We start from the raw sequence: 22,087 nt of genomic DNA, 5'->3' as shown, positions 1-22,087 counted from the left end.
AGTTCCTACCATCTGCTATAGTTACTCAAGTCAGTAATGTTCAGCGAGAAGGTTATTACAATGAAGCCAAGCTAAAGTAAAGTAATTGGTTAATTAGTTGCTGTTTGAAACAATAGTCTGTGTTGTTAGTTTGCTAGTCTGCAAAATGAACCATGTGAGAATGAAATAAATGCCTCATGGAGACACGTGTATGTCCTGTATTGTGTAGGAGGGGGTGGAGCCTGGGCAGGGCGGTGCTGCAGAGGGGCCAGAGGGAGTGACTGATGTCATCCAGCAGCTTCTGGAACTTTCTGAACATGTGACAAGTGAAAACACACAAGCTCCACCCCCTGGACCCACCATCGCAATGGAGACCGCCATCAACCAGGACATTTTACAGGTGTGGGTTTTTATTTGTTTGTCTTTAGCAAGACCATTACAGAATGTCTTGGGTGTAAACCATCTCAGACAGACATTAATCGTTTTAGAATTGAATGAGATTTTGACTATCTCAGTATTAAAGGCATCGTCTGTAATTCTGGGGAACTGCGGCTCTCTCTGGTTTGTTTACGTTCAGAAGAGCTACACCTTTTAAGGTGGAGCAGTGTGTTTGAAGAAAAAAACTACTGTTGTTTGTTGTCTCTAAGTTTTTATTCACTGTTTCAGAAAGAGAGAAAGCCTAGCATACTGGACTGAGACGCTTTGTTTTGTTTTGTTTTTACCCTTTTACTGACACTGGAGTTTTGTAAATACTTTGTAAATACATCCTCAGAATTTTGATCAAAATCATGAACATCGACTTCAGTGACGCTATCACAGGCTGAAGCACTCTCACACTTAAATTAGATGGTTTTAAGCATAAATTATTCCCATCTTACAGCATTCTTACTAGACTTTTGTCATCAATCAATCTATCAATTCGTCAACCTTTATTTTCACTCACAACTACATTGAGGGTAACCCTCATTTTCAATGCAGCTGAGCATTTTACAAGGTGTGAAGGTTTTGAAAAGTAGTTAAAATGGAATTTAATAAAAGTAAACAGAACTATATACATATATTTATAATAATTTCAGACAATATAAAAAGCAAAATCACCTATAGAATTAAGATTTAATTACAAAGAATGACAATAATATAAAACCAAGGTGGTCATCTCAGGTTGTTGCTGTGTCATACATTAATAAATCTGTCTCAGACTTTTTGCTTGTCAAGAAATGAGTGCATTTTGTGCTATATATAATGTAAATAACAATAGATTCAGCATTGCAAATCGAACACAGTTCATCAACATTTTTACCTGCTCAGCTTTCTCTCGCTGAGCTGGAGAAAAGGTGGAGTTATATACCTTTCAGGAAGACGTAAGAGATGATCATAAAGCAATTATTTCCCTCCACATCATGTGCAATAGGGTGAACTTAGGTTTTATTTTTTTCAGCAATGTTCTAAGATTGCTTTCTGCTCTCCTCTGTGCAGTGATCTAATGTGGGATAATAGACTCACTTTTCTGTTATGAAACTGTAATTTCCTGAAAATGTTTCTGTTTCTGAGGCTTCGCATTTTCATAAATTTAACTCTACATCTTGCTCACTCTGTCTCTCTTAATCCCTCCCTCTATTTTTCATGTTTCATGGTTTCTCTGTTCTTTTCCCTCTGTCCTCTGATTTTCATAATCACAAATCGTAAATATGTCTGTAATTATTCATTCTGTTTAATATCAGAAATGTGTGAGTGTGTGAGTGAATGTGTGAGTGTGTGTTGCCGTGTGGAGGACTGCGGCCCCCTCCAGGGTGTGTTCCCACCTTGCGCCCAGTGAATCTGGGTAGGCTCCGGACCCACCGCAACCCTGAACTGCATAAGGATTACAGACAATGAATTAATGAATAAATGAATGAATTCATTCATTTTTAGTGCTCTGAGCTGTTCGGTGGATGCACCATATGTATAAAGTATTATTATTATTATTATTATTATTATTATTATTATTATAAGGTGACCTATTGCTCCTTTAGGACATTTTTTTTCATTTGAGGGATGGTAGAGGATAGCTTCATCATTTCAGTTTTTCAGCAAATAAACCTTTTAAACAAAACAACAAATATCTGAAAAAATATTGTAAACACAATAAAAAAAGTTTATTTGTAGTTTAGGATGTAATTAAGACATTAGAAGAAGTCTTTCCTCCGGGTGTTCCGGTTTCCTCCCACAGTCCAAAAACACATGTTTGTAGGTGGATTGGTGACTCAACAGTGTGTAAGACAGTAGGTGTGAGTGTGTCATTGAGTGTGTGAGTGTGTGTTGCCCTGTGAAGGACTGGCGCCCCCTCCAGGGTGTATTCCCGCCTTGCGCCCAATGATTCCAGGTAGGCTCTGGACCCACTGCGACCCTGAACTGGATAAGGGTTACAGATAATGAATGAATGAATGAATGAAGACAGTCTTCATAACTGACCACAGTCTATTTTACAAAATGTTTTTTTCACATGTTCTGGGAAGTTGTGATGAGGTAATACAATCCTCCAAGTTTACAGAACGCAGCATTAATCGACTAAGGTTTCTTTGCATATTTTAACATTTTTAACTGAGACTAATATCCAGTTTAGTCTCAATATGAACGTATGTATTTACATTATTTTTTTTTGTTATTTTTGTTGAGTGTGTGGAACTAGTTTTTTATGATGTATCAAGAATTATTTCTCTAGTATTTTTACCAATAAATATTCTGGTATTATGTGTGTGTCTGTGTGCATGTGTGTTTTTCACAGCAAGCCCTGGAGAACAGTGGGCTCAGTGCCATCCCGGTCCAGTTGGACTCTCAGAACAGCGCCGGTTCCAGGCCAGACCCTGAAACTCCTGCTGCAGTCACAGGCGACACTAATGCCCCCAGCCAAAAACCTACCGTAACTCACAGAGTGTTCAAGAAAGAGAAGAGGAGCATCTTCAAAAAGCCCATACAGATGCCTGGTATGATCCTCACAATTAATCATTATCAGTATGATTGATTGATTGATTGATTGATTGAAAATTTCATTTTAAAATTATTGTTAATTTTTATGTCATTGATGCATTATCCGATACGTTGATTGTGCCTGAAAGAATCTGGAAGCAGATAGGAGCCTTGTGTGTGGTGTCATAGTTTGGTTAATTGATTAATGTTGTGTGTAGATTGATTAATATCCTCTGTACTCACCGACAGTTTGATTGATTTCTTGGTCTTCTCATTTCTATAGGTACATTATAGAGATATTAATTGACTGTATATTTACAGATTTTTTACATTTGTCCTGCAGGTCAAGAGAGAATAACATGAAGTGTGTGCATATATTGATTGATGTAGTATAATGATGAATTGTTGATTGATTGATTGAATGTATTTGCAGGCACCATCCGAGAAGAGCGAGGTGTTCGTTGGCACGGCTGTCCATACTGCTCTAAAGAGTTTAAAAAGCCCAGTGATTTGGTCCGGCACATCCGTATCCACACACACGAGAAACCGTACAAGTGTAAGCAGTGTTTCAGAGCCTTCGCTGTGAAAAGCACTCTCACAGCACACATGAAGATACACACTGGGATCAAAGCCTTTCAGTGTCAGTACTGCATGAAGTGTTTCTCCACATCTGGCAGCATGAAGGTCCACTTGAGGCTGCACACAGGTGAATAAAATACACACACACACACATACACATACACACACACACACACACACACACACACGGCAAACCATAATCACACTTGCCATTTATAATATACAGTCAAACGTTTATCTAACATGTGTTTATAAATGCAGGGTATTAATATGGATTGTGTTCTTCTGTACTGCACTAACAGTTTCTTCTGTGGTAATGGGGATGTTAGAACATTGCTGTTAGGATTTGATGGCACAAGAGCACCAGATATGTCCTGTCCTTCAGTTGCATTAATAGTTGTGGATCCTAAATATTCCAAAGATATTTCATGAGAACACAGTATCTCTTTATCCATAACCTAATGCTGAGGGCTTAATAACCTTCAGCTCATGCTTGACACTTGACATGTGACCAAAAGGCTTATGTGCAGCTGCTCTGGTGTTATGGAGCTCATTCGATGCTTTTGGGATTATTTATGATCCAAAACTAGTCATAAAACATCAGTATACGCTGATCTAAATTTAACGTGCAGAAGCTTCCCAGTAAAGCAGACTGCTACTGCACAAAAGATGAACTCATTTTTCAATAACACCTTTCATTTCAGATGTGTGCGTGTGTGTGCGTGTGTGTGCGTGTGTGCGTGTGTGCGTGTGTGCGTGTGTGCGTGTGTGTGTGTGTGTGTGAGAGAGAGAGAGAGAGAGAGAGAGAGATGTAGAGTGATGTATGTGTTTGTGAGTCAACCTTCCTGTATGAAGGAAGTTTGCATATTAATGATGTGAGCTTTTTCCTTAATATTCATACTCATTCAATACTCTGTGCTTCTCAGTCATTTCTCATTTGGAAGTCATTTTTTTAACATTTGTGTTGCTCTGTTTCTGCAGGTGTGCGCCCTTTTCCGTGTCCTCACTGTGATAAGATTTTTCGAACATCTGGCCACAGGAAAACACACATCGCATCACACTTCAAAAATATCCAGCAGAAGAAACATAAATTTCCTCGAAAACCTCACCGAGCTCGAGCGGCTAAAAGCAGCCTCCCGCTGCCAGATATACCACTACAGGAACCAATACTAATCACTGACCTGGGTATGTAGAGTCACACACACACACACACACACTCTCTCTCTCTCTCATAGCTCCTTCAATGTCTTTGGTGTATTATATACACTATATATTCAAAAGGCCAAACTGTTAAGTATGTATAATCTCTATAGAAAAGCATTGCAGATTAAACAGAAGCCTCTGGAGCACCTACACATTAACCTACATTCACCATCCCCAATGCCAAGTGTGGATTAAAGGGTTATAAAACCCTTCATTGAAAGGATTTAGCCCCATCCAGTATTTCTAAAATGATTTGTGATTCAGGACTTAAAATCCAGCATCCGTACCAGGCCTTGCAGATATCAATGCAATCAGAATACCATTAGATCCTCCTAGATATGTTCCAACCACTTGCGTAAAGCTTTCCTAGAAGAGTAGAAGCTGTTACTGCATTAAAGAGGAACAAACATGGCATATATGTGCCTTCTGTGTAATACGACATTCATCACCACTGGCAGCCTGCAGTATCACATGACCTCACAGCGATATCTGGCCGTACATGTGTCCCCACTCCCAGAAATCCTCCCATATCCTCCCCCAACTGCAGGAAATTTTGGAAGAGTGGGTGGGCGTAAGACGCAGTGTTGTCTGATTTATATAAGATTCAATTTAAATCAAATCAAATCAAATTTATTTGTATAGTGCTTTATACAACTGTTGTTGTCACAAAGCAGCTTCACAGAATTCCAGTAAAGACAAAGATTTGACATGAAATGTAAAAAAATGTAAAAAAAAACCAAGTGAGCAAGCCAGGGGCGACAGTGGCAAGGAAAAACTCCCTCAGTTTTTAATTTAATTTAACAAGAGGCTTGTGTGTTTCTCTGGTGCAATTACAAATCTCATATCTTTTTCACTGCAGGTTTGATGCAAAGCCAGAACCCGAGAGCTGCTCTTCAGCAGTACCTGGAAATGGTGGATAACGATCGGCCGTACAAGTGCACTTTCTGCAGCAAAGCTTACAAAAAATCCAGCCACCTCAAACAGCATGTCAGGTGGGATTTCACTCCAACAGACATCACGACTACAACAGTGGGGTCTGTAAGAGTCTCTACATAGGTCTTCACTCTGGTTATGCACTCTCTAAACAACTGAACTTAATTTTGATAATAGTAAAGTACATATTTCATAGATACATTCTGTATAATTATTTGTAAACGTTACTTTTATTCATTCAAAGTTAAGTAATAGTTACTGAATTATTTATGTGGTTCTCTGAAGTGATGGAGCTCCATCCAGTATCCAAGATCATTAACTGACTTCACTAATGCTCTTGTGGCCAAATACAATCAAATCCATACAGAAATGTAGAGAAAAGACTAACACTGGAGACATTTTACACCAAGAAAGCAGGAAGGTATTTGTATGTGTGTGTGTGTGTGTGTCTGAGCTATATTCATTTTGGTGATGGAAAACAAAGCAGACGTACTTAGTTCACACCCTTTTATTGTTGTTTATTACATGGATGGTTTCAGGCCCCAGGTTCTTGTTTTTGTTGAATAATCCATGATTATTCACTGTAACAATTAACGATTATGCCGTGTGTGTGTGTGTGTGTGTGTGTGTGTGTGTGTGTGTGTGTGTTTGTTTGTTTCCCTAGGTCCCACACTGGAGAGCGTCCATATAAGTGTTTGCAGTGCAGTAAAGGCTTTGCCTCTTCCGGTGTGCTGAAAGCTCACATTCGAACACACTCAGGTCTAAAGGCATATAAGTGCCTTCTCTGTGATACAACATTCACCACCAATGGCAGTCTACGGCGTCACATGACCACACACAGTGATATCCGGCCGTACATGTGTCCCTACTGCCAGAAAACCTTCAAATCCTCCCCCAACTGCAGGAAACACATGAAAACACACAGGTCAGAAAACACACACACATTACATCATTAAGCAGTCCTGTAATATTGTCCTATCTGATTTGCCAAATTTTGGGGGATTTGTTTTGTTTTGTCGTCTCCAAAAAAGATCACCGCTCCTCTCAAAAATTACTGACCGGAGCAATGCAAACAATGATTTTTCTTCTATTGTATGAAGCAATGCCTCTTCTTTTCAAATCATTACAAATGCAACATCATTTGAAAGCTCACCCAGTAAACAATTAGCCGTTGATTCAACGTTGAAATAACGTAATGACTGCCGTCTAATCAACGTTCTCTTAAGGTTGAAAATGAAAGTTGAAAAGACGTCCAAACACAGACATTGAAAAGACGACTATTAGACGTATTTTAGACGTCCATTGACGTTATTAATTGGTCCCGAAATAAATTACTTGTATAAAACGCATTTTGGACGTCTACTGACGTTATCGGTTGGTCACCACTTAACTAACTTATTAAGATGGATTTTGGACGTCCATTGACGTTTAAAATATGCCCTTGACGGACAGACTACTTTTAGACCTATTTTGAACGTCCAGTGACATTCCTTGTTTACTGGGCAGCATCCTTGGAGGAGAACACTAACTGCCTAATTTACAAACAGACACCCAGAGAGTGTAATAAAAATGGGTGATGGGATAAGGAGTGCCTGCTGTTATCTCTAAACAAGTATCAACTTTCTCATATGGTCTTATTTTGTCTGTACAGGTATGAACTGGCTCAGCAGCTTCGACAGCAGGGTTCAGCTGAGGGTCCGCACCTGGAGGACCCAATGGGCGGGGCTAACTCTGTGGAGGACCAGATGGGTGGGGCTAACTCTGTGGAGGACACGATAGGCAGGGCTAACTCTGTTGAGGACCCAATGAGTACAAGCGGGGCAGTAGCGCATGACCTGCAGGTGGAGATGCAGGTGGGCCCTACTGAACTAGCTACAACCACTTCGGCGCTGGGGCCAGACTCTCAGGCCATGCTGCAGGTGGTGGGTGGTGGCCAGCAGGTGACGCTACAGACACAACTGGGAGAGAGTAGTCTTGTGCAGGACACAGGTGAGACAGAGACACACAGACACACAAGTCTGCAAATGCTGCAAACCTTCAAACGTTAAATGTTGTTTAAAAACATAAAACAGTTTTAGTATTTAGTGTTTATAAACGTATTACATAGCTAATATTTTTCTAGACCCCTGAAACATAACAATCTTTATGAGATTAGGGTGACTCCCTCAACCACCAGCAATGTGCAGCATCCACTTGGATGACATCAGCAAATCTGTGCCAGGATGCTCACTACACTTTAGCTGTTAGGTTGATAGACATTGACCTGAGCTGAGGGTCGAAACCAGGACCCCGTATTTAGCAGCCATAATGGTTAGAGGAACGTGTTTGTGACCAGAAGGTCGCTGATTCAATCCACACAACTGGCAGGAAAATTAATGCCGTGGGAGTGTTCCTTTCTCAGTCCATGGATGAGGTGCCCTTGGGCTAGGCATGTGAAGCCCAACTGTGTTCACAGCCCCTAGTGCACCAGTGGCTGCTCAAGGTAACCTCAGCAATGGAGGGAGGACAGGGCTGTTCCTTCACTACCACTGCCCCCAATCTTCCTGCCGCTCATGGGAATCAAACCAACAACCTTTCATTCCTAAGCTCTCTTCTCTAACCAATGGCTTTTTCACTTTGTTCAGATAGCTGTAAAAATAACTTTATGGCTACCGAGAGTTTGCTTGTTCCTTGAGCTAAAGTATTTGGTTATTTTTTGACCTCGTGTGGATGCTTTTAAACCTTGAGCTGATTCAAGTGCGAGCCTTATTTTTACATTGGTGTCAGGCTGAAATCTGTCTACTTTTGATTTAAATACACACATGCTTTTTTTCCTCTGCACTCGTCAAGTGCAGATATAATAAAACTCTATGGACAAGAGGATGAAATAATGAGCTTCAAACAAGTTTGGCTTTTCACAATCATCATAGCTTCCTCCTGAAGGCTGAGCAGCTGAAGCTGGATTTTAAGGGCCTCGGATTGCTCTCTCTCAGAGACAAGGTCATGTTCTTCAGGCTTTATTGCTGCCACGCCTTAGTGGAGTGTGTGTTATTCACACTGAATGGAGAGCCCCTGAATAGCTGTAGGGTTCCATGTGATCGTCCTAACCCAGGACAAAAACACTTAAAACATGAGAGGATCTGAGTGGCTTCATGGGATCTCTAGAGTCTATATAATAGGTGTTAGGTGATAACGTGTATACCAATCGACTTTCTTATTCTTGGAATGTTTTAGACATACTGTGACCATAAATGTGTGAAAGGTTTTACTGCTGATGACTTTCCTGACTTATCCCTCGTATTCGCCCGTTCTTGGGACTGGGACTGGCTGTGGAAAATGTTTCAAATACCAGCATGTGTTTTTTTTTAACTGTTGGAGGACAGATACTAGGAGATCATACTAAACTTCACATAGACAGTGACCCAAGGCATGTATTGAACCCAGGACCCTGCATTATAATAGTCTTTTATTGCCGTTTAAATGCAACTGAAAGAATCACAGAAAAAAACAGAATAGTAAAATCCTATATAGGTAGAGTCAATGAGGTTAATAAACACAGTTATATTACTGTGAACACCTTTGATCTCCCTGTCAAAGCTGTCATTAAGTACAAGTTTTTCATTATTCAGCATTAGGGGGAAAAAAGCAGAAAACATATTCTAAGCATCAACAACATTTTGAGTGTTTATTGTGTCCAAAAATCAATGGAATCTTGACCTTTATCAGAAACATTGTCAGCTTTCATTTGTGTTTATGTTTATTTTCATTTCTGCAGACTCATATGTGAGCGCTCAGCACATTGATCAATATGAAACTACAACACTTCCACAGCCTGCGTACGACCAGCCTTCACTTTCCCAAGGTAACACACACACACACAAACACAGAAAGAAAAGTAAGTACATCCTCTTATAAATAAGTGAATTCAGCTAGCCATTGTGGACAGTTGTGAACAGAAAGTTTGTACAACCTCTCTACAATTCATGAAATGAAAATGGATTTTCTGGAGGCACCAAGTCCAGTGCCAAATGTGAGCTAGACGTGTATAAAGCTCCCCAGCATTGGCACGTGAAGCAGTGGAGCTGTTTTCTCTGGAGTGATTTAGATGTGCGAAAATATGTATTACCAGATCTAATCACCCAACATCGGTACCTGACCTCCTTAAGGCTATTTTAGGCTGGAGACCATCAGATCCTCACAGCAGTGTTTCGGCATGTAGTGTAAAGCCTTCTCAGAAGGGTACCACTTCCCAGGAGTAAAGTGGAACTCACTCCTGATTTGTACTCTTCGGTTTAGAGGACCTGTGGGAAAAGGGAGTCAGTGAAAGTTTCTTTCTGTTTTACTGACCTCAGTGAATTTGGGTCAACTAAGAAATTTCTAAAACGCACAGATGTTGGAAGCTTATAGAAAGGTCCAGAACTATTTCATTACTCTGGATCTTTCAGACAAATCAGCGATGGTACATTGGTCACTGATTATTCTAATATATCATTAGATTTTTCATCTCAACAGGTAACTGCTCATAAAACAGACTCAAAATTAAGTATCCTTTCATTTACCCTTTTTTTGGTACAAGAATAAAGATTTGGTTTATTTGCTCTGTTGAATTATGGCAGACAGTAATAGATCTCTCATAATGGAATTATAATACTGAGTAGCAAGGCGATAGGGTATAAACAACAATGGCAGCTTTCCAGCAGAACTGTAACAAACAGCAGTGTATCTGAGTTTGGTGATTGGACTTAAAAATAAATTAGTTTCCATCTGTTTTGATCCAGGATCTTTACCCTGTTATTTTGTGCTATTGTGTTTTGAATGCTTAGTGACAAACAGAAAAGTATAAATTGGAAGAAAGATATTAAGATGATGTCTGCCTCGCATCTCCAGGGCCTGGGGTTCTGGGTCTTGGTCCTGGCCTGTGAAGTTCAGTCAGTTGTGCTTGCTGCCTGGCCGATGAGGGATGCACTGGTCAGTGTGCTGTAAGGTAGATTCCAAGCCCGTGTGCAGTAGGAGGGTTGTGTCAGGAGGGGAATCCTGCTTAAAAACATCAGGTCTGTGGCATCCCCTCTTGGAAGAAGCTGAAATTGTTAGAAATTGAAGAAAGCCTTGTGTTGGACATGAGCTGCAGGATATACTTTTTATTCTCAGCCCTTTAGTCCCACTGGTCACATAGCTTAGAATCCCAGCCTGGGTAGGAATACCCCACACACAATAAGAGATCTGGGGCAGGACCCCCAACACTGCTTTAGCTTGAAACATGACTAAGAATTGTAAGTTGTTTAGAATAAAATGCAATTCATTGTTTTCTGTGTGTCTCTGTGTGTGTGCAGGTTTCTCAATCTCTGAAGGATTTTCCCAGCAGCCTCCTCTCTCTGCAGTTCAGCAGCTCCAGGACTCAAGCACATTGGAGTCACAGGCTCTAACCTCAACGTACCACACACAGAGCATACTGACCACTGAGGTACACACACACAGAACACAATGAAACACAATGGGCTATCAGAAACATTATGCCAATCCACTGTTGGCTGCTGTGCTTATGCCACAGATGAAGATGCTGGGTCAGTTATTTTTTGTTGCAAAAATCAAAGAGAATAAAATATTGTTGAACTTTGTTCATCTGAAAAATTGCAATTGCTGTGCAAAATATCATCAAAAGTGCAGGCCTTATGATTAATTTACAGTCATCCAAATCTCCAGAGAAACTTCAGAGGCTTTACCTGTGTTCCAGAGGCTGAAGTGTTTCTGAGCAAAGGGAGATTCACACAGTGTTTCTGAACTCTGCTTTTGATGAAGTTTCTTCTTTCTCTCTGTTTCCAAGCAACAGGAGCACTAGACCTGTCAGTCATCTGAGTATTGCATGTGGGCAGGGGTTTCTACTACAGCTCAAAAGCCTTCTTTTTAATTGTTGGCCATAAACACCTGCTGCGTAGGCTTTAAACTGAACTTTTCCTATTGACTGTGTCATTCACTTCATGTAAAAACATAACATCCAAAACTGTGAAACACTTCTGTGAATACCAAACATTTCTGAAGCATCTACGTGGGTCTGTAGAAAAGAGTATAATGTGAACCCCTTCTAAGATCGAATAAACAGATCCTTTTCCGGTTAAAGGTTCAGCGATGTGTGAAAAACACAATTTACACACAGCCAGTCTCCCACAGGGGCACAGATAGGACAGTGCTCTGAAGGACAAGGGTTTATTTGTGTTTAGTTGATTTTGGCCAAATATTCTGGGACTGGAACTGTGCTTTTCAGCAAGTGTAAAGTGTTTCTACAGCTTCAAAAATAAGTTATTTTTTTATGATTTTCAAGAAAATGTTTTTGCTGGATATTAGTCCATAAGAGGGAGGCAGGTAGTGTCGCAGTCACACAGCTCAGAGTCCTGGGGTTGTGGGTTCAAGCCCCACTGCCTGTTAGGTGTGTTCTCCCTGTGTCCACGTGGGTTTCCTCCGGGTGACTGTCTGTGAGGAGTGTGGTGTGTTCTCCATGTGTCTGTGTCGGTTTCTTCCGGGTGACTGTCTGTGAGGAGTGTGGTGTGTTCTCCCTGTGTCTGCGTGGGTTTCCTCCGGGTGACTGTCTGTGAGGAGTGTGGTGTGTTCTCCCTGTGTCTGTGTGGGTTTCCTCCGGGTGACTGTCTGTGAGGAGTGTGGTGTGTTCTCCATGTGTCTGCGTGGGTTTCCTCCGGATGACTGTCTGTGAGGAGTGTGGTGTGTTCTCCCTGTGTCTGCGTGGGTTTCCTCCGGGTGACTGTCTGTGAGGAGTGTGGTGTGTTCTCCATGTGTCTGCGTGGGTTTCCTCCGGATGACTGTCTGTGAGGAGTGTGGTGTGTTCTCCCTGTGTCTGCATGGGTTTCCTCCGGGTGACTCTGTGTGAGGAGTGTGGTGTGTTCTCCCTGTGTCTGCTTGGGTTTCCTCTGGGTGCTCCGGTTTCCTCCCACGCTCCAAAAGCACACGTTGGTAGGTGGATTGGCGACTGAAAAGTGTCCGTAGGTGTGAATGTGTGAGTGTGTGTCGCCCTGTGAAGGTTTGTCGCCCCCTCCAGGGTGTGTTTCTGCCTTGTGCCCAGTGATTCCGGGTAGGCTCCGGACCCACCGCGCCTACACAGCTTTACCCTTCACTTTAAACCATGACGTCCCTAAGGGACATTTACTGAATTTCCCGGATGCAGTCACATGACAGTGAGTGAATCTGTGAAAGTTTCACCTCATTTACAGAATGATTGTGTGCTTGGTGAGGACATACAGACAATAGAAACGCTTATTTTAAGCATATTTTTGTTTGTAAAAGCTGTGTTCCAAAGTTTTTATGTTTTTCTAAGTCTTTGGCCTGATTTTTATTTTTCTCATAATTTGGCTTTATGGTGAACTGGGTGTGGGCTCTTATGGGTTATGGCTATCAGCATAGGCGGGAAGACATATTTGAGCTAGGATAACTCTGAATGAGTGAATGGAAGTATACCCACATATTTAAACCATTTCAGACCTTCAGTTTGAAACATAATACACCAGTTAATTTTGATGTTCTACTCACATTCTCAGAGATGGACAGTCCCAGTCCAGGCTGCTTTCTACCTTGTGCCCAATGAGTCTGTGTAGGCTCTGGACTGTGGTTACAGAAGATGACTGAATGAATAATCACATCAAGATTTTACCTTTTAGATTAAACAAGTGCTTTAACAGAACCTTCCTTTAGGTCACAGAGAAATACACAGGGCTTTATTTTATTGGCAAGATTCATGGACGTACTATATTTTGTATTGAGAGTATTGTTCCCTATTTCTGACACAGTGTGTGTGTGTGTGTGTGTTTGTAGGCGGCTGGTTTGCTGCAGGAATCTGCTGATGGTCAGCTGCAGTTGACACAGACTGATCATTACCAGGATGAAGAGGAGAGCAACAGGAGAGCCTACAGGTGGGAAACACACACACACACACACACACATTGTTGCTCGATCATCAGTTCTAGTTTGTTTCCTGAAAGTACCAGCAGAGCACCATTTCAGTGAGTGTGTAAAAGTGTTTTTGACACAGTGGCACTCTTCCCCTGCTTCCTGTTTACAGCACACACACAAAAGCCTGTGATGTGCTTTCATCTTAGTTTTTACTTTACACGTCTGATGTTCAGTGGATGTGTAAATGCCCTTTTTGGTGTGTGTGTGTGTGTGTGTGTGTGTTTGTGTAAGAAAGAGAAACGTGATTTCTTGAGATCAGAGAGAGTGAAAATGGTGACTATCAGACACTGATCTGAAGGAAAAGCTAAACAAATCTGTGGAATATACTCCATAACACCAAACATTTGTGGACAGTTCTTCATCCAACATTTTTCTAGATGTAAATATTAGTCAAATGTAGGTGGCTTTAGACACTGCCAGCCAACACTTGGCATTCAGTGTAATCTCAATGTAGTTATCTGAATTAGACTGTGAACAAATGTTCAGTGTGTATCGATGAATTAGCCTTCCCCTGCTCACATTCTTTTCCAAACCTAAATCACACAGCTTCATTTCTCTGCGTGATCATCCTCCAGAACAAGGACATTCAGTTATTGTACTATTTCTTTAAAAATTTCTTATTTTAGCCATTTTAGTAGTAGGCAGCGTTTATCCTCTGATTTTAAAGCAGAAGAGATTTGACATTGAGTGGGGGTGAATAAAATTGAGAGAGGAGTGTTACAAGCAAAATGGCTGCTCTCTAATATTATGGAGATGAGTTGATATAAAAATGGACAATTTCCCAAAAAAAAGATATAAAAGAAGTCCAGTTGAACATTTCAGGTCAGGGGTGGAGGCCAGGCAAATGTTGCTAAAACTAAAAATGGCAGTGCTACTACTAGTTATAATCACAGTTAAAGGAACACTATGTAATATTTTTACCTTTAAGTTACATCTTCAAAGTCATAATAAGGCTTCACTGACCTGTAATAGAAAGAATAGGTCTGCTGATTTTTCTACTTTAGTCTCAGCACTGCAGAAACTGCACTATGTAACATTTGGAGGAGGGCAGGAAACCACTGCTTATACATTGATTTTAAGGACAGTGCTGTAAAAATGATTTACACGAGGGGGAGCCCCAAGAGCCAAAATAAAGATAAATTAATTAACTTAAAATAAAAAATTAAACGTTATTATTTCACTAGAGACATTTTGTTTCACAACACACCATTGAAAAGTGTGTTTTGTATGTGTATGTGTGTGTAGAGCAGCTCCCTGACTTTGTGAGTAGTGTGGTTGTAAGACTTTACTTCTCTTCTCATTTGACTCTTCCTTCCTGTGTGGCTAAAGATAAGAGTAATGGGCCGCCTCATGCACAGGAGTCGACACGGGGCCAGGTTGAGAATGGTTCAAAGAACAATAGAGATAGTGGAGATAATACAAGCATAAACAGGTATAGAACCAAATAAACCGTGCACATGTATCACACTGAAATGTACATGGTGGTCCTATGTTTGTGCTTTTCTGAAAAGTAGAGAGCTTCTTTTCATTTCTGTTCTGGAAAGATTGTTCCCTAGATGTTGGAACATTGCTGTGAGGATTTGATGGCATTCAGCCTCATAAACATTAGTGATGTTGGGTACCGATGTTGGGTGGATTAGGTCTGTTGGATCGTTATTTTAGTCTACGGTATGCCTCATTTGTACCATTGTGTGTTTTTGTTCTCCAGGTGCAGTGTGTGTGATAAAGGCTTTAAAAAGTCCAGTCACCTGAAGCAGCACATTCGCTCCCACACAGGAGAGAAGCCGTACAGGTGTAATCTGTGTGGGCGGAGCTTTGTCTCTGCAGGTGTACTAAAATCACACCTCAACACACACACAGGTGAGGAGCACGCTGGGAAAAACATTCAGAGATTCTTCCTCGTGTTATGAAACCTTCTTCATACTGACACCTAGTGGACTGGATGATGAATGGATTCCCCATGTGGAGCATAATCTCATTTATTCAGGGACTATGAAACCACTTTATTCTGCATCTCATTCGAGAAAATGTGAAAATAATTACTTTCATAAATGTTTCACTCTCTCTCCAGGTGTGAAAGCTTTCCGATGTAATGTGTGTGACTCATCTTTCACAACTAACGGCAGCCTGAACAGACACATGATCATCCACCTCAACACCAAACCGTTTAAGTGCTCTCATTGCGATGAAAGTTTTCGGACACACATATTACGCAGGAAACACATGAAGCTTTTCCACGCCATTGGACCCAGAGGTACGCAGACACAGCACTGAATAGAAATAACTGTAAAAAGGCACTTAAACTAAAGAAGACACTCTCTTCAAACAAAGCACAGAACAGCGACAAATAACCAAAGATATGAGGTCCAAAGCCAGTACTTTGCCCTTTTTGCATACAGGCAGATCTCTGTCACAATTCCCAAAAAAGAGCCACATTAAATCTGAATTGTTCAACTGCATTCAAGTCATATTTGTAGGAGTTTTTATCCAGAGATTCCATTGGTTGGTTATTTTGTTTATTTCAAGTGTCATTGCTTGACCAACGACCAAAATAGCCAAATAAATTTAAAACAGTTTGTCTGCAAATACATTAAGACTGGATAAAAGCAATTTATATAATTTTAACATACAACGATCTTTCAATGAGGAATATTATACGCAGACTCTATTTTAAGACAGTTTCACTTAGTCAGATATATTATTTTGCAGTGTTATGTTGATTCTCAGCAATTATCTGCTTGTTACAGTTCTGGATGGAGAAGAGCCATGTGAGGAAGACTCCGGAGCAGATCCCTCTGCAGCGAAGAGAAACAGAGCTGGAATCATCACCTTCACAGAGGAGCAGGCGGCCGAGCTCGCCAAGAGAGACCCCGGCCTCGATGCCTCCGTATCAGAGAAGGTTCTGGTTCAATCCGCTGCAGAGAGAGACCGGATAAGTGAGATGAAAGACAAAGCTGTGGTTATGGACCTGGAGCCAAAATTCCCCAACCGCTGCCAGTACTGTCCAAAGAGCTTCAAAAAACCCAGCGACCTGGTCAGGTAATGCCTCTCAGACCTAATATGGGCATGACAATAACAACACATCCTCAGTGGTCAATGTGAAAGAACCGTGTTTCTCTCTGTCATCCAGACACGTCCGGATCCACACCGGAGAGAAGCCGTATAAATGTGATCAGTGTGGGAAGAGTTTCACGGTGAAGTCCACATTGGATTGTCATGTGAAAACACACACAGGTGAGTGGTGGAGCTGGGGTTCAGAACTCTTGTTCTTTTTTTGTTAATCATCAAAAATATTGAATGAAAAGGTGACACAGAACAAGTTTGTGGAAACATCTCAATTTAAATGTGACCCATATGCACTTTTATAACCTTCATAGAAAATCATGAAATAAAACTGAGCCGTTAGAATTAGAATCACTTTATTGGCCACTGTGCTCGCACACAGAGGAATTTGTTCTCCGCATTTAGCCCAATCCGTGCAGTGAAACACACATTTACACACACACACTAGTGAACACTAGGGGGCAGTGAGCACACACACCGGAGTGGGGAGCAGTTGGGGGTTTACTTTACTTTACAAAGCAGTCCAATACAATACTCGACATTGGCCGTGTTGATGCTCATGCGCAGCTGCTTCAGAGCTTCTTTTGTCATCTCTTGCTGTTCGTAAAACTGAAATCAGCTGAAATCAATCTTGAGGGAACTTTTCAAACTGATAAACTGCACTGTTCCATGAAACCTAAAATTCCTCTTGTCTCCTCAGGTCAGAAACTATTTAACTGTCACATGTGCAACACGTCCTTCTCGACCAAAGGAAGTTTAAAGGTTCACATGAGGCTCCATACTGGATCCAAACCGTTTAAATGTCCATACTGTGACTTACGTTTCCGGACGTCTGGCCATCGTAAAACACACATCCAGTGCCACCTGCGGCAGGGTGTGGAGGGCAGAAGGCTGAGGAGGAGTATTGGCGAGAGACCCTCATCTCCGGGCCCTCAGAACCAGCCCTCAGTCCCAGTTCCTGGTCCTCCGGGCCACCAGGGGACGACAGAAACACTGATGCACTCTGCTTCCACAGATCCCAGCATATTCCTCCCCAACAACTCCAGCCTCACCACACACTACGAACACACACTGCTGCAGCAAGGCATTGTGGGACTGCCTGCTACCATGTCAGGTAAATGTCATATGCGCGTAAATAAAAGAAACACATTTACATGTATAATATACACACAAACACACAAAATGTACTCCTGGCACTCAGAGGAGCAGTCAGCTATTTTCTCTACGGATGCTACTTCAAGTTTAGAAAGTAAAGGTGTCAGAGATTCTGTATTTATTTTTAAATATCACCCACTTCATAAAGTAGTTTGCTAAGGGATTATAAACCAGTTTGATGCTTCATCTCGTGGTGCTGTGTTTTATAGAAAACATGTAAAAATAATAATTAGCTCCTTCAAAATGTTGGCTACTTGTGATAAAATGTCATAAAAATAACTGAATGCTGCTTTAAATAAGGAACATGTTTTTCTTCTGAAGAGATTTTATTTCACTCTGGGTATGCGTGCGTGCGTGCGTGAGAGAGAGAGAGAGACTGTATAAAGAGTATTGATCTCGCAGAATTGGTCTGAGATGCGTTGGCACAGATGTGTTTTAACTCCATTTTCACAGAAGATGAAAGACATTGGGTCTTTTCTGGTTTTGTTTACTGTCTGCAAGTGCATTCTTTCTTTCTCCATCTCTTTGTCTCTTATCCCACTTTCTCCACTGCTCTCTCTCTCTCTCACAGACACACACACAAAGTAATGTTCTGCACTGCTGCGTTTTCCATCCCCCACCAACACACACACTCACTTGTTTGTCTTCAGTGATCTTTTTGAGATATTTTATGTGTATTACTGGCCATTCTGACAAGAACACATTTATTAAATTAGAAACAAGAAACAAAACAACAGCCAGAGGGGTGGGTGTGTGTGTGTGTGTGTGTGTGTGTGTGTGTGTGTGTGTGTGTGTGTGTGTGTGTGTGTGTGTGTGTGTGTATAAGTGAGCTGTGTTAGCTGGTTATGTCTAAGAAGTTTCCTTCCATTTTAAACTTATAAATCTACAGCACTGTGCAGAAGTCTTAGGCCCCTAAGATAATGATATATATTTAAACTAAAGCCTTCTCAGTGAGTGTGGGGCTGGTATAAAGTTATATATAACCACAGTAAACACAAACAAATAATATTATAAAACAAATTTTAATCTTTAATTTTAATTTTAAAAGATTTTTTTTGTTTATATATATTTGGACCACCGTTATGGACCACCAGAGTGCATGCACTAGATCTTTAAAACTTTAAGTTAAAATATGTATTTAGCACTCAACAAGATAATCGAGAAATAAATCAGTAGAATTAAATCACTTTATGGCTCAGTATTTCTAGAATTGCTATATAATAGTGGTTTTAAGTCGTCTGATTTTGATGTGTGTGTGTGTGTTCTATAGCTGGGGGAGATCTCACTGTGTCCCTTACTGAGGGTTTGGCGACTCTTGAAGGAATTCAACTACAGCTTGCTCCCGCCAGTCTCCTCTGTCCAAATGTCCAGATCTCTGGCATAGACACCACCAACATCAACAACATCACACTGCAGGTAGTTCTCTCTCTATGGCCAGTAGCATACAGCATGCTGAAAACTGTTGCAGTTCTATGTTGTATAGTTATATTATTGTTTATTAATGTTGTGTGTGTTCAGATTGACTCCAGTATTCTCCAGCAGACCCTTCAGCAGAGTGGTTTACTCTCACACACTTTGAGCGGAGATTCTCACACACACTCCACACACCTGCTGGCCACCACTGGGGAAGCTTCGGTTCCTGCCAATGTAGTCATCCAGCCAATCAGCAGCTTGCCTCTCCAGGCTCCACCCACTCCTGCCGGCGTCACCATCGGCAACCTCACAGAGCAGGACAATGCAGGTGTGACACATAAACCGAAGTCTTTTGACACAAGTGAAAATATTCACACATAATGGAACCAAAAGTCTGAAAGTGCTTGCATTTTATTTTTCAACTTAAAGGGGGTATATTATGAGAAAGAAATCACCTTTTCAGTACATTTGCACATTAATATGGGGATCTGGAGCCTATCGACCTGCAAAAAAACTTATTTTATAGGATGCCTTAATCAGAAAACATGGGACACAACGATCCTTTCTGGTTTTGTGCTGCTTTTTACACAGAGTTCAGAGACTTTAGAATTGTCCCACTGTCTCCAATCACAGTGTGAGACCCTTGTTGTGTGAGAGTGCAAAGATGAGGTTAAATAGAGCAAAGAAACAGAACAAGCACAAGAAAGGTGTTTATTGTGCTGGATTTTTGGATCCTTGTGGTATTTTGACCAAAGCAAGTCACAAATATTTCATTAAGACCCCAAGGAACTGTGCTAATCTGTGGAAAAGGGGTATAATACATTCCCTTCGAATAATAAATAGATTTGTGCTCAGATGCCTAATAAGAGAAGCCTGATGTCGTTAGAGCACACAACTGAGGCAGCAGCTTTATTCCAATTATAATTCATTAACTGCTATTTTGATTTTAGAATAATAAATCTATATCAGACTGTACAGGTTTATTCGTCTGGTGTGTGGTATCTTTTAGACAGCAGCAGTAGTCTTTCTTATAGATAAGCTCTGTAAGTGTCTGTGTTTTGTCTGCAGGTTCAGAACAGCTGGCACAGGTTGTTGGAGCTGGAGCTAATGGTCCAGAGATCACTCTCACCATCAGCAACTCCAGCCTCACACAGGCCCTCGGTCACACAGCCCAACACACACACACTGCCAACACACCACCCAGCAGCAACCAGGAGATTACGCTCACGATATCAGGTACAGAACACACACACACCCACACACACACCCCGGGTGTTCCTCTTACAGCTGTAATAATCTGCAGAGAAGGCTTTTGATGGCAGTGAGGGCAGGAACTTATGTTCAGTTATTAGATCAGAAATCATTTCAAAGGCCTTTTATGGAGCACAGTCAATCCAAAGAATGCAGTTCACTGCTCTACGACAGAGCTTCGTAAATTCTAGTCCAGGATTTCTCAGCAGGAGGCACACTGCCCTGCACCTTTTATCTCAATAACGGCCTATTATTGTGATACAGAGAACGTGTTTATGTTAAAGCAGAAAATAAAATAATAAGTGCAGGGCAGAGGGCCTCCTGGACTCCAGAAAATCTGTTCTAGTCCACAGTTGGCATTGAAAATGTGGGTCCAGAATGTCCCATTTAAGTCGGCTCTTCTGTAGGGAACATAGAAGCTGTGCACACCACATCCTGCCAAATATCCATTAACTTTAATTCAAAATAAACAATGGTTTGCTGATTAAAGTTAATATTAAACTTTGATGTTATGCACAAAGTTTCACATGCATGCTCAGAACATTTTCCAGTTTTTAATTGGTTTGCATTTAGAGCACCTTCCCACCTTTCACCTAGAGATTTGCATAATTATGTTATGTTTTATGCATTATGCATCACATGTTTGTGTTTGTTTGTTTGTGTGTGTGGGTGTGTGTTTTGCTTGGATGTGTTCTGGAAGGAAGATTACTGACAATTAGCCAAAAAGACCTTCAGTGCTAATTAGTACAGAACAATATATTGTGTATAAATATGAACATAATACACAGTCATATGCTAATGTTTGGGAGCTCTGGTTAAAGACTTTTTGCCCTTTTGAAATATGAAATATGTGTTTATATTATTGATATAGTTTTTAGATAAACCCTAATGTTATGCAGTAATGAGTTGTATGTAAATGTGTTTTCTTTCTCTTGGTAATTCAAAGCAATATTATTGGCACCTCCTTGAAAATATAAGTAAAAAGTTTATAATCAAGTTTCCTTAGTCATTTTTCAAAATGGGAAATGCAGGACAAACTATTTTAAAAAATGATATACTGATCTTCCTAAGTCAAAGAAATCTATAAAAATAGCTATTCATATATCTGGAAATCTACAGTTAGGGCAATTAAAAAGTTCCAAACCACTGGAAATGTGACAAACTTGCCTAGACAAACAACATCTCCAACAGTAATCCTTAGGGATTTTATTTATTTATTTATTTTGGATCTTTTACTAACTTCATCGCTGAAAAAAGTAGCATCTCAACACTCAAGTTAGCTTTGGAGTAAAAAGAAGGATGACTAAGGAGCCTGATTCCCTCTGTTATCTATGGCAGAGGGTCTGTAATATTGTGGGGTTGTTTTCCTACAAAAGTCTTGGGAACCAGGACATTTCAAATCAAAATATTTCTGCTTCTGCCAAGAAACTAAAAATGGATCACCATTGGCTCTCCCAGCAGGGCAATTGTCCAGATCGACACAAAAACAGTTTACTGAACTCAAAAATCAAGCTCAGATTCCCTGCTGTGCATTCTCTAACCTTAAAAAATATAACGATCTCTCTCTCTCTCTCTCTCTCTCTCTCTCTCTCTCTCTCTCTCTCTCTCTCTCTCTCTCTATCTCTATCTCTAG

The 22,087-nt window shown here is 40.8% G+C and overlaps 1 protein-coding gene across 1 annotated transcript in view; it reads left to right on the top strand.

The window, feature by feature from the left end:
• Positions 1-22,087, top strand: part of LOC136678793 (zinc finger protein 236-like) — a 44,976-nt gene that overhangs the window by 8,426 nt on the left and 14,463 nt on the right. The window contains exons 8-25 of the mRNA XM_066656930.1: positions 209-379; positions 2,744-2,942; positions 3,359-3,631; positions 4,486-4,689; positions 5,567-5,699; positions 6,305-6,565; positions 7,292-7,629; positions 9,395-9,481; positions 10,950-11,080; positions 13,435-13,532; positions 15,281-15,432; positions 15,644-15,826; positions 16,320-16,611; positions 16,703-16,806; positions 17,336-17,749; positions 19,061-19,206; positions 19,309-19,531; positions 20,272-20,439. Of these exons, the coding sequence (XP_066513027.1) occupies positions 209-379; positions 2,744-2,942; positions 3,359-3,631; positions 4,486-4,689; positions 5,567-5,699; positions 6,305-6,565; positions 7,292-7,629; positions 9,395-9,481; positions 10,950-11,080; positions 13,435-13,532; positions 15,281-15,432; positions 15,644-15,826; positions 16,320-16,611; positions 16,703-16,806; positions 17,336-17,749; positions 19,061-19,206; positions 19,309-19,531; positions 20,272-20,439 (3,577 nt within the window). The remainder of the gene's footprint in view (positions 1-208; positions 380-2,743; positions 2,943-3,358; positions 3,632-4,485; positions 4,690-5,566; positions 5,700-6,304; positions 6,566-7,291; positions 7,630-9,394; positions 9,482-10,949; positions 11,081-13,434; positions 13,533-15,280; positions 15,433-15,643; positions 15,827-16,319; positions 16,612-16,702; positions 16,807-17,335; positions 17,750-19,060; positions 19,207-19,308; positions 19,532-20,271; positions 20,440-22,087) is intronic.

This window comes from Hoplias malabaricus, chromosome Y, assembly GCF_029633855.1.
Source record: "Hoplias malabaricus isolate fHopMal1 chromosome Y, fHopMal1.hap1, whole genome shotgun sequence".
Lineage (NCBI taxonomy): Eukaryota > Metazoa > Chordata > Actinopteri > Characiformes > Erythrinidae > Hoplias > Hoplias malabaricus.
The sequence above is the reverse complement of the archived record's forward strand: the minus strand, read 5'-3'. Positions and strand labels throughout refer to the sequence as shown.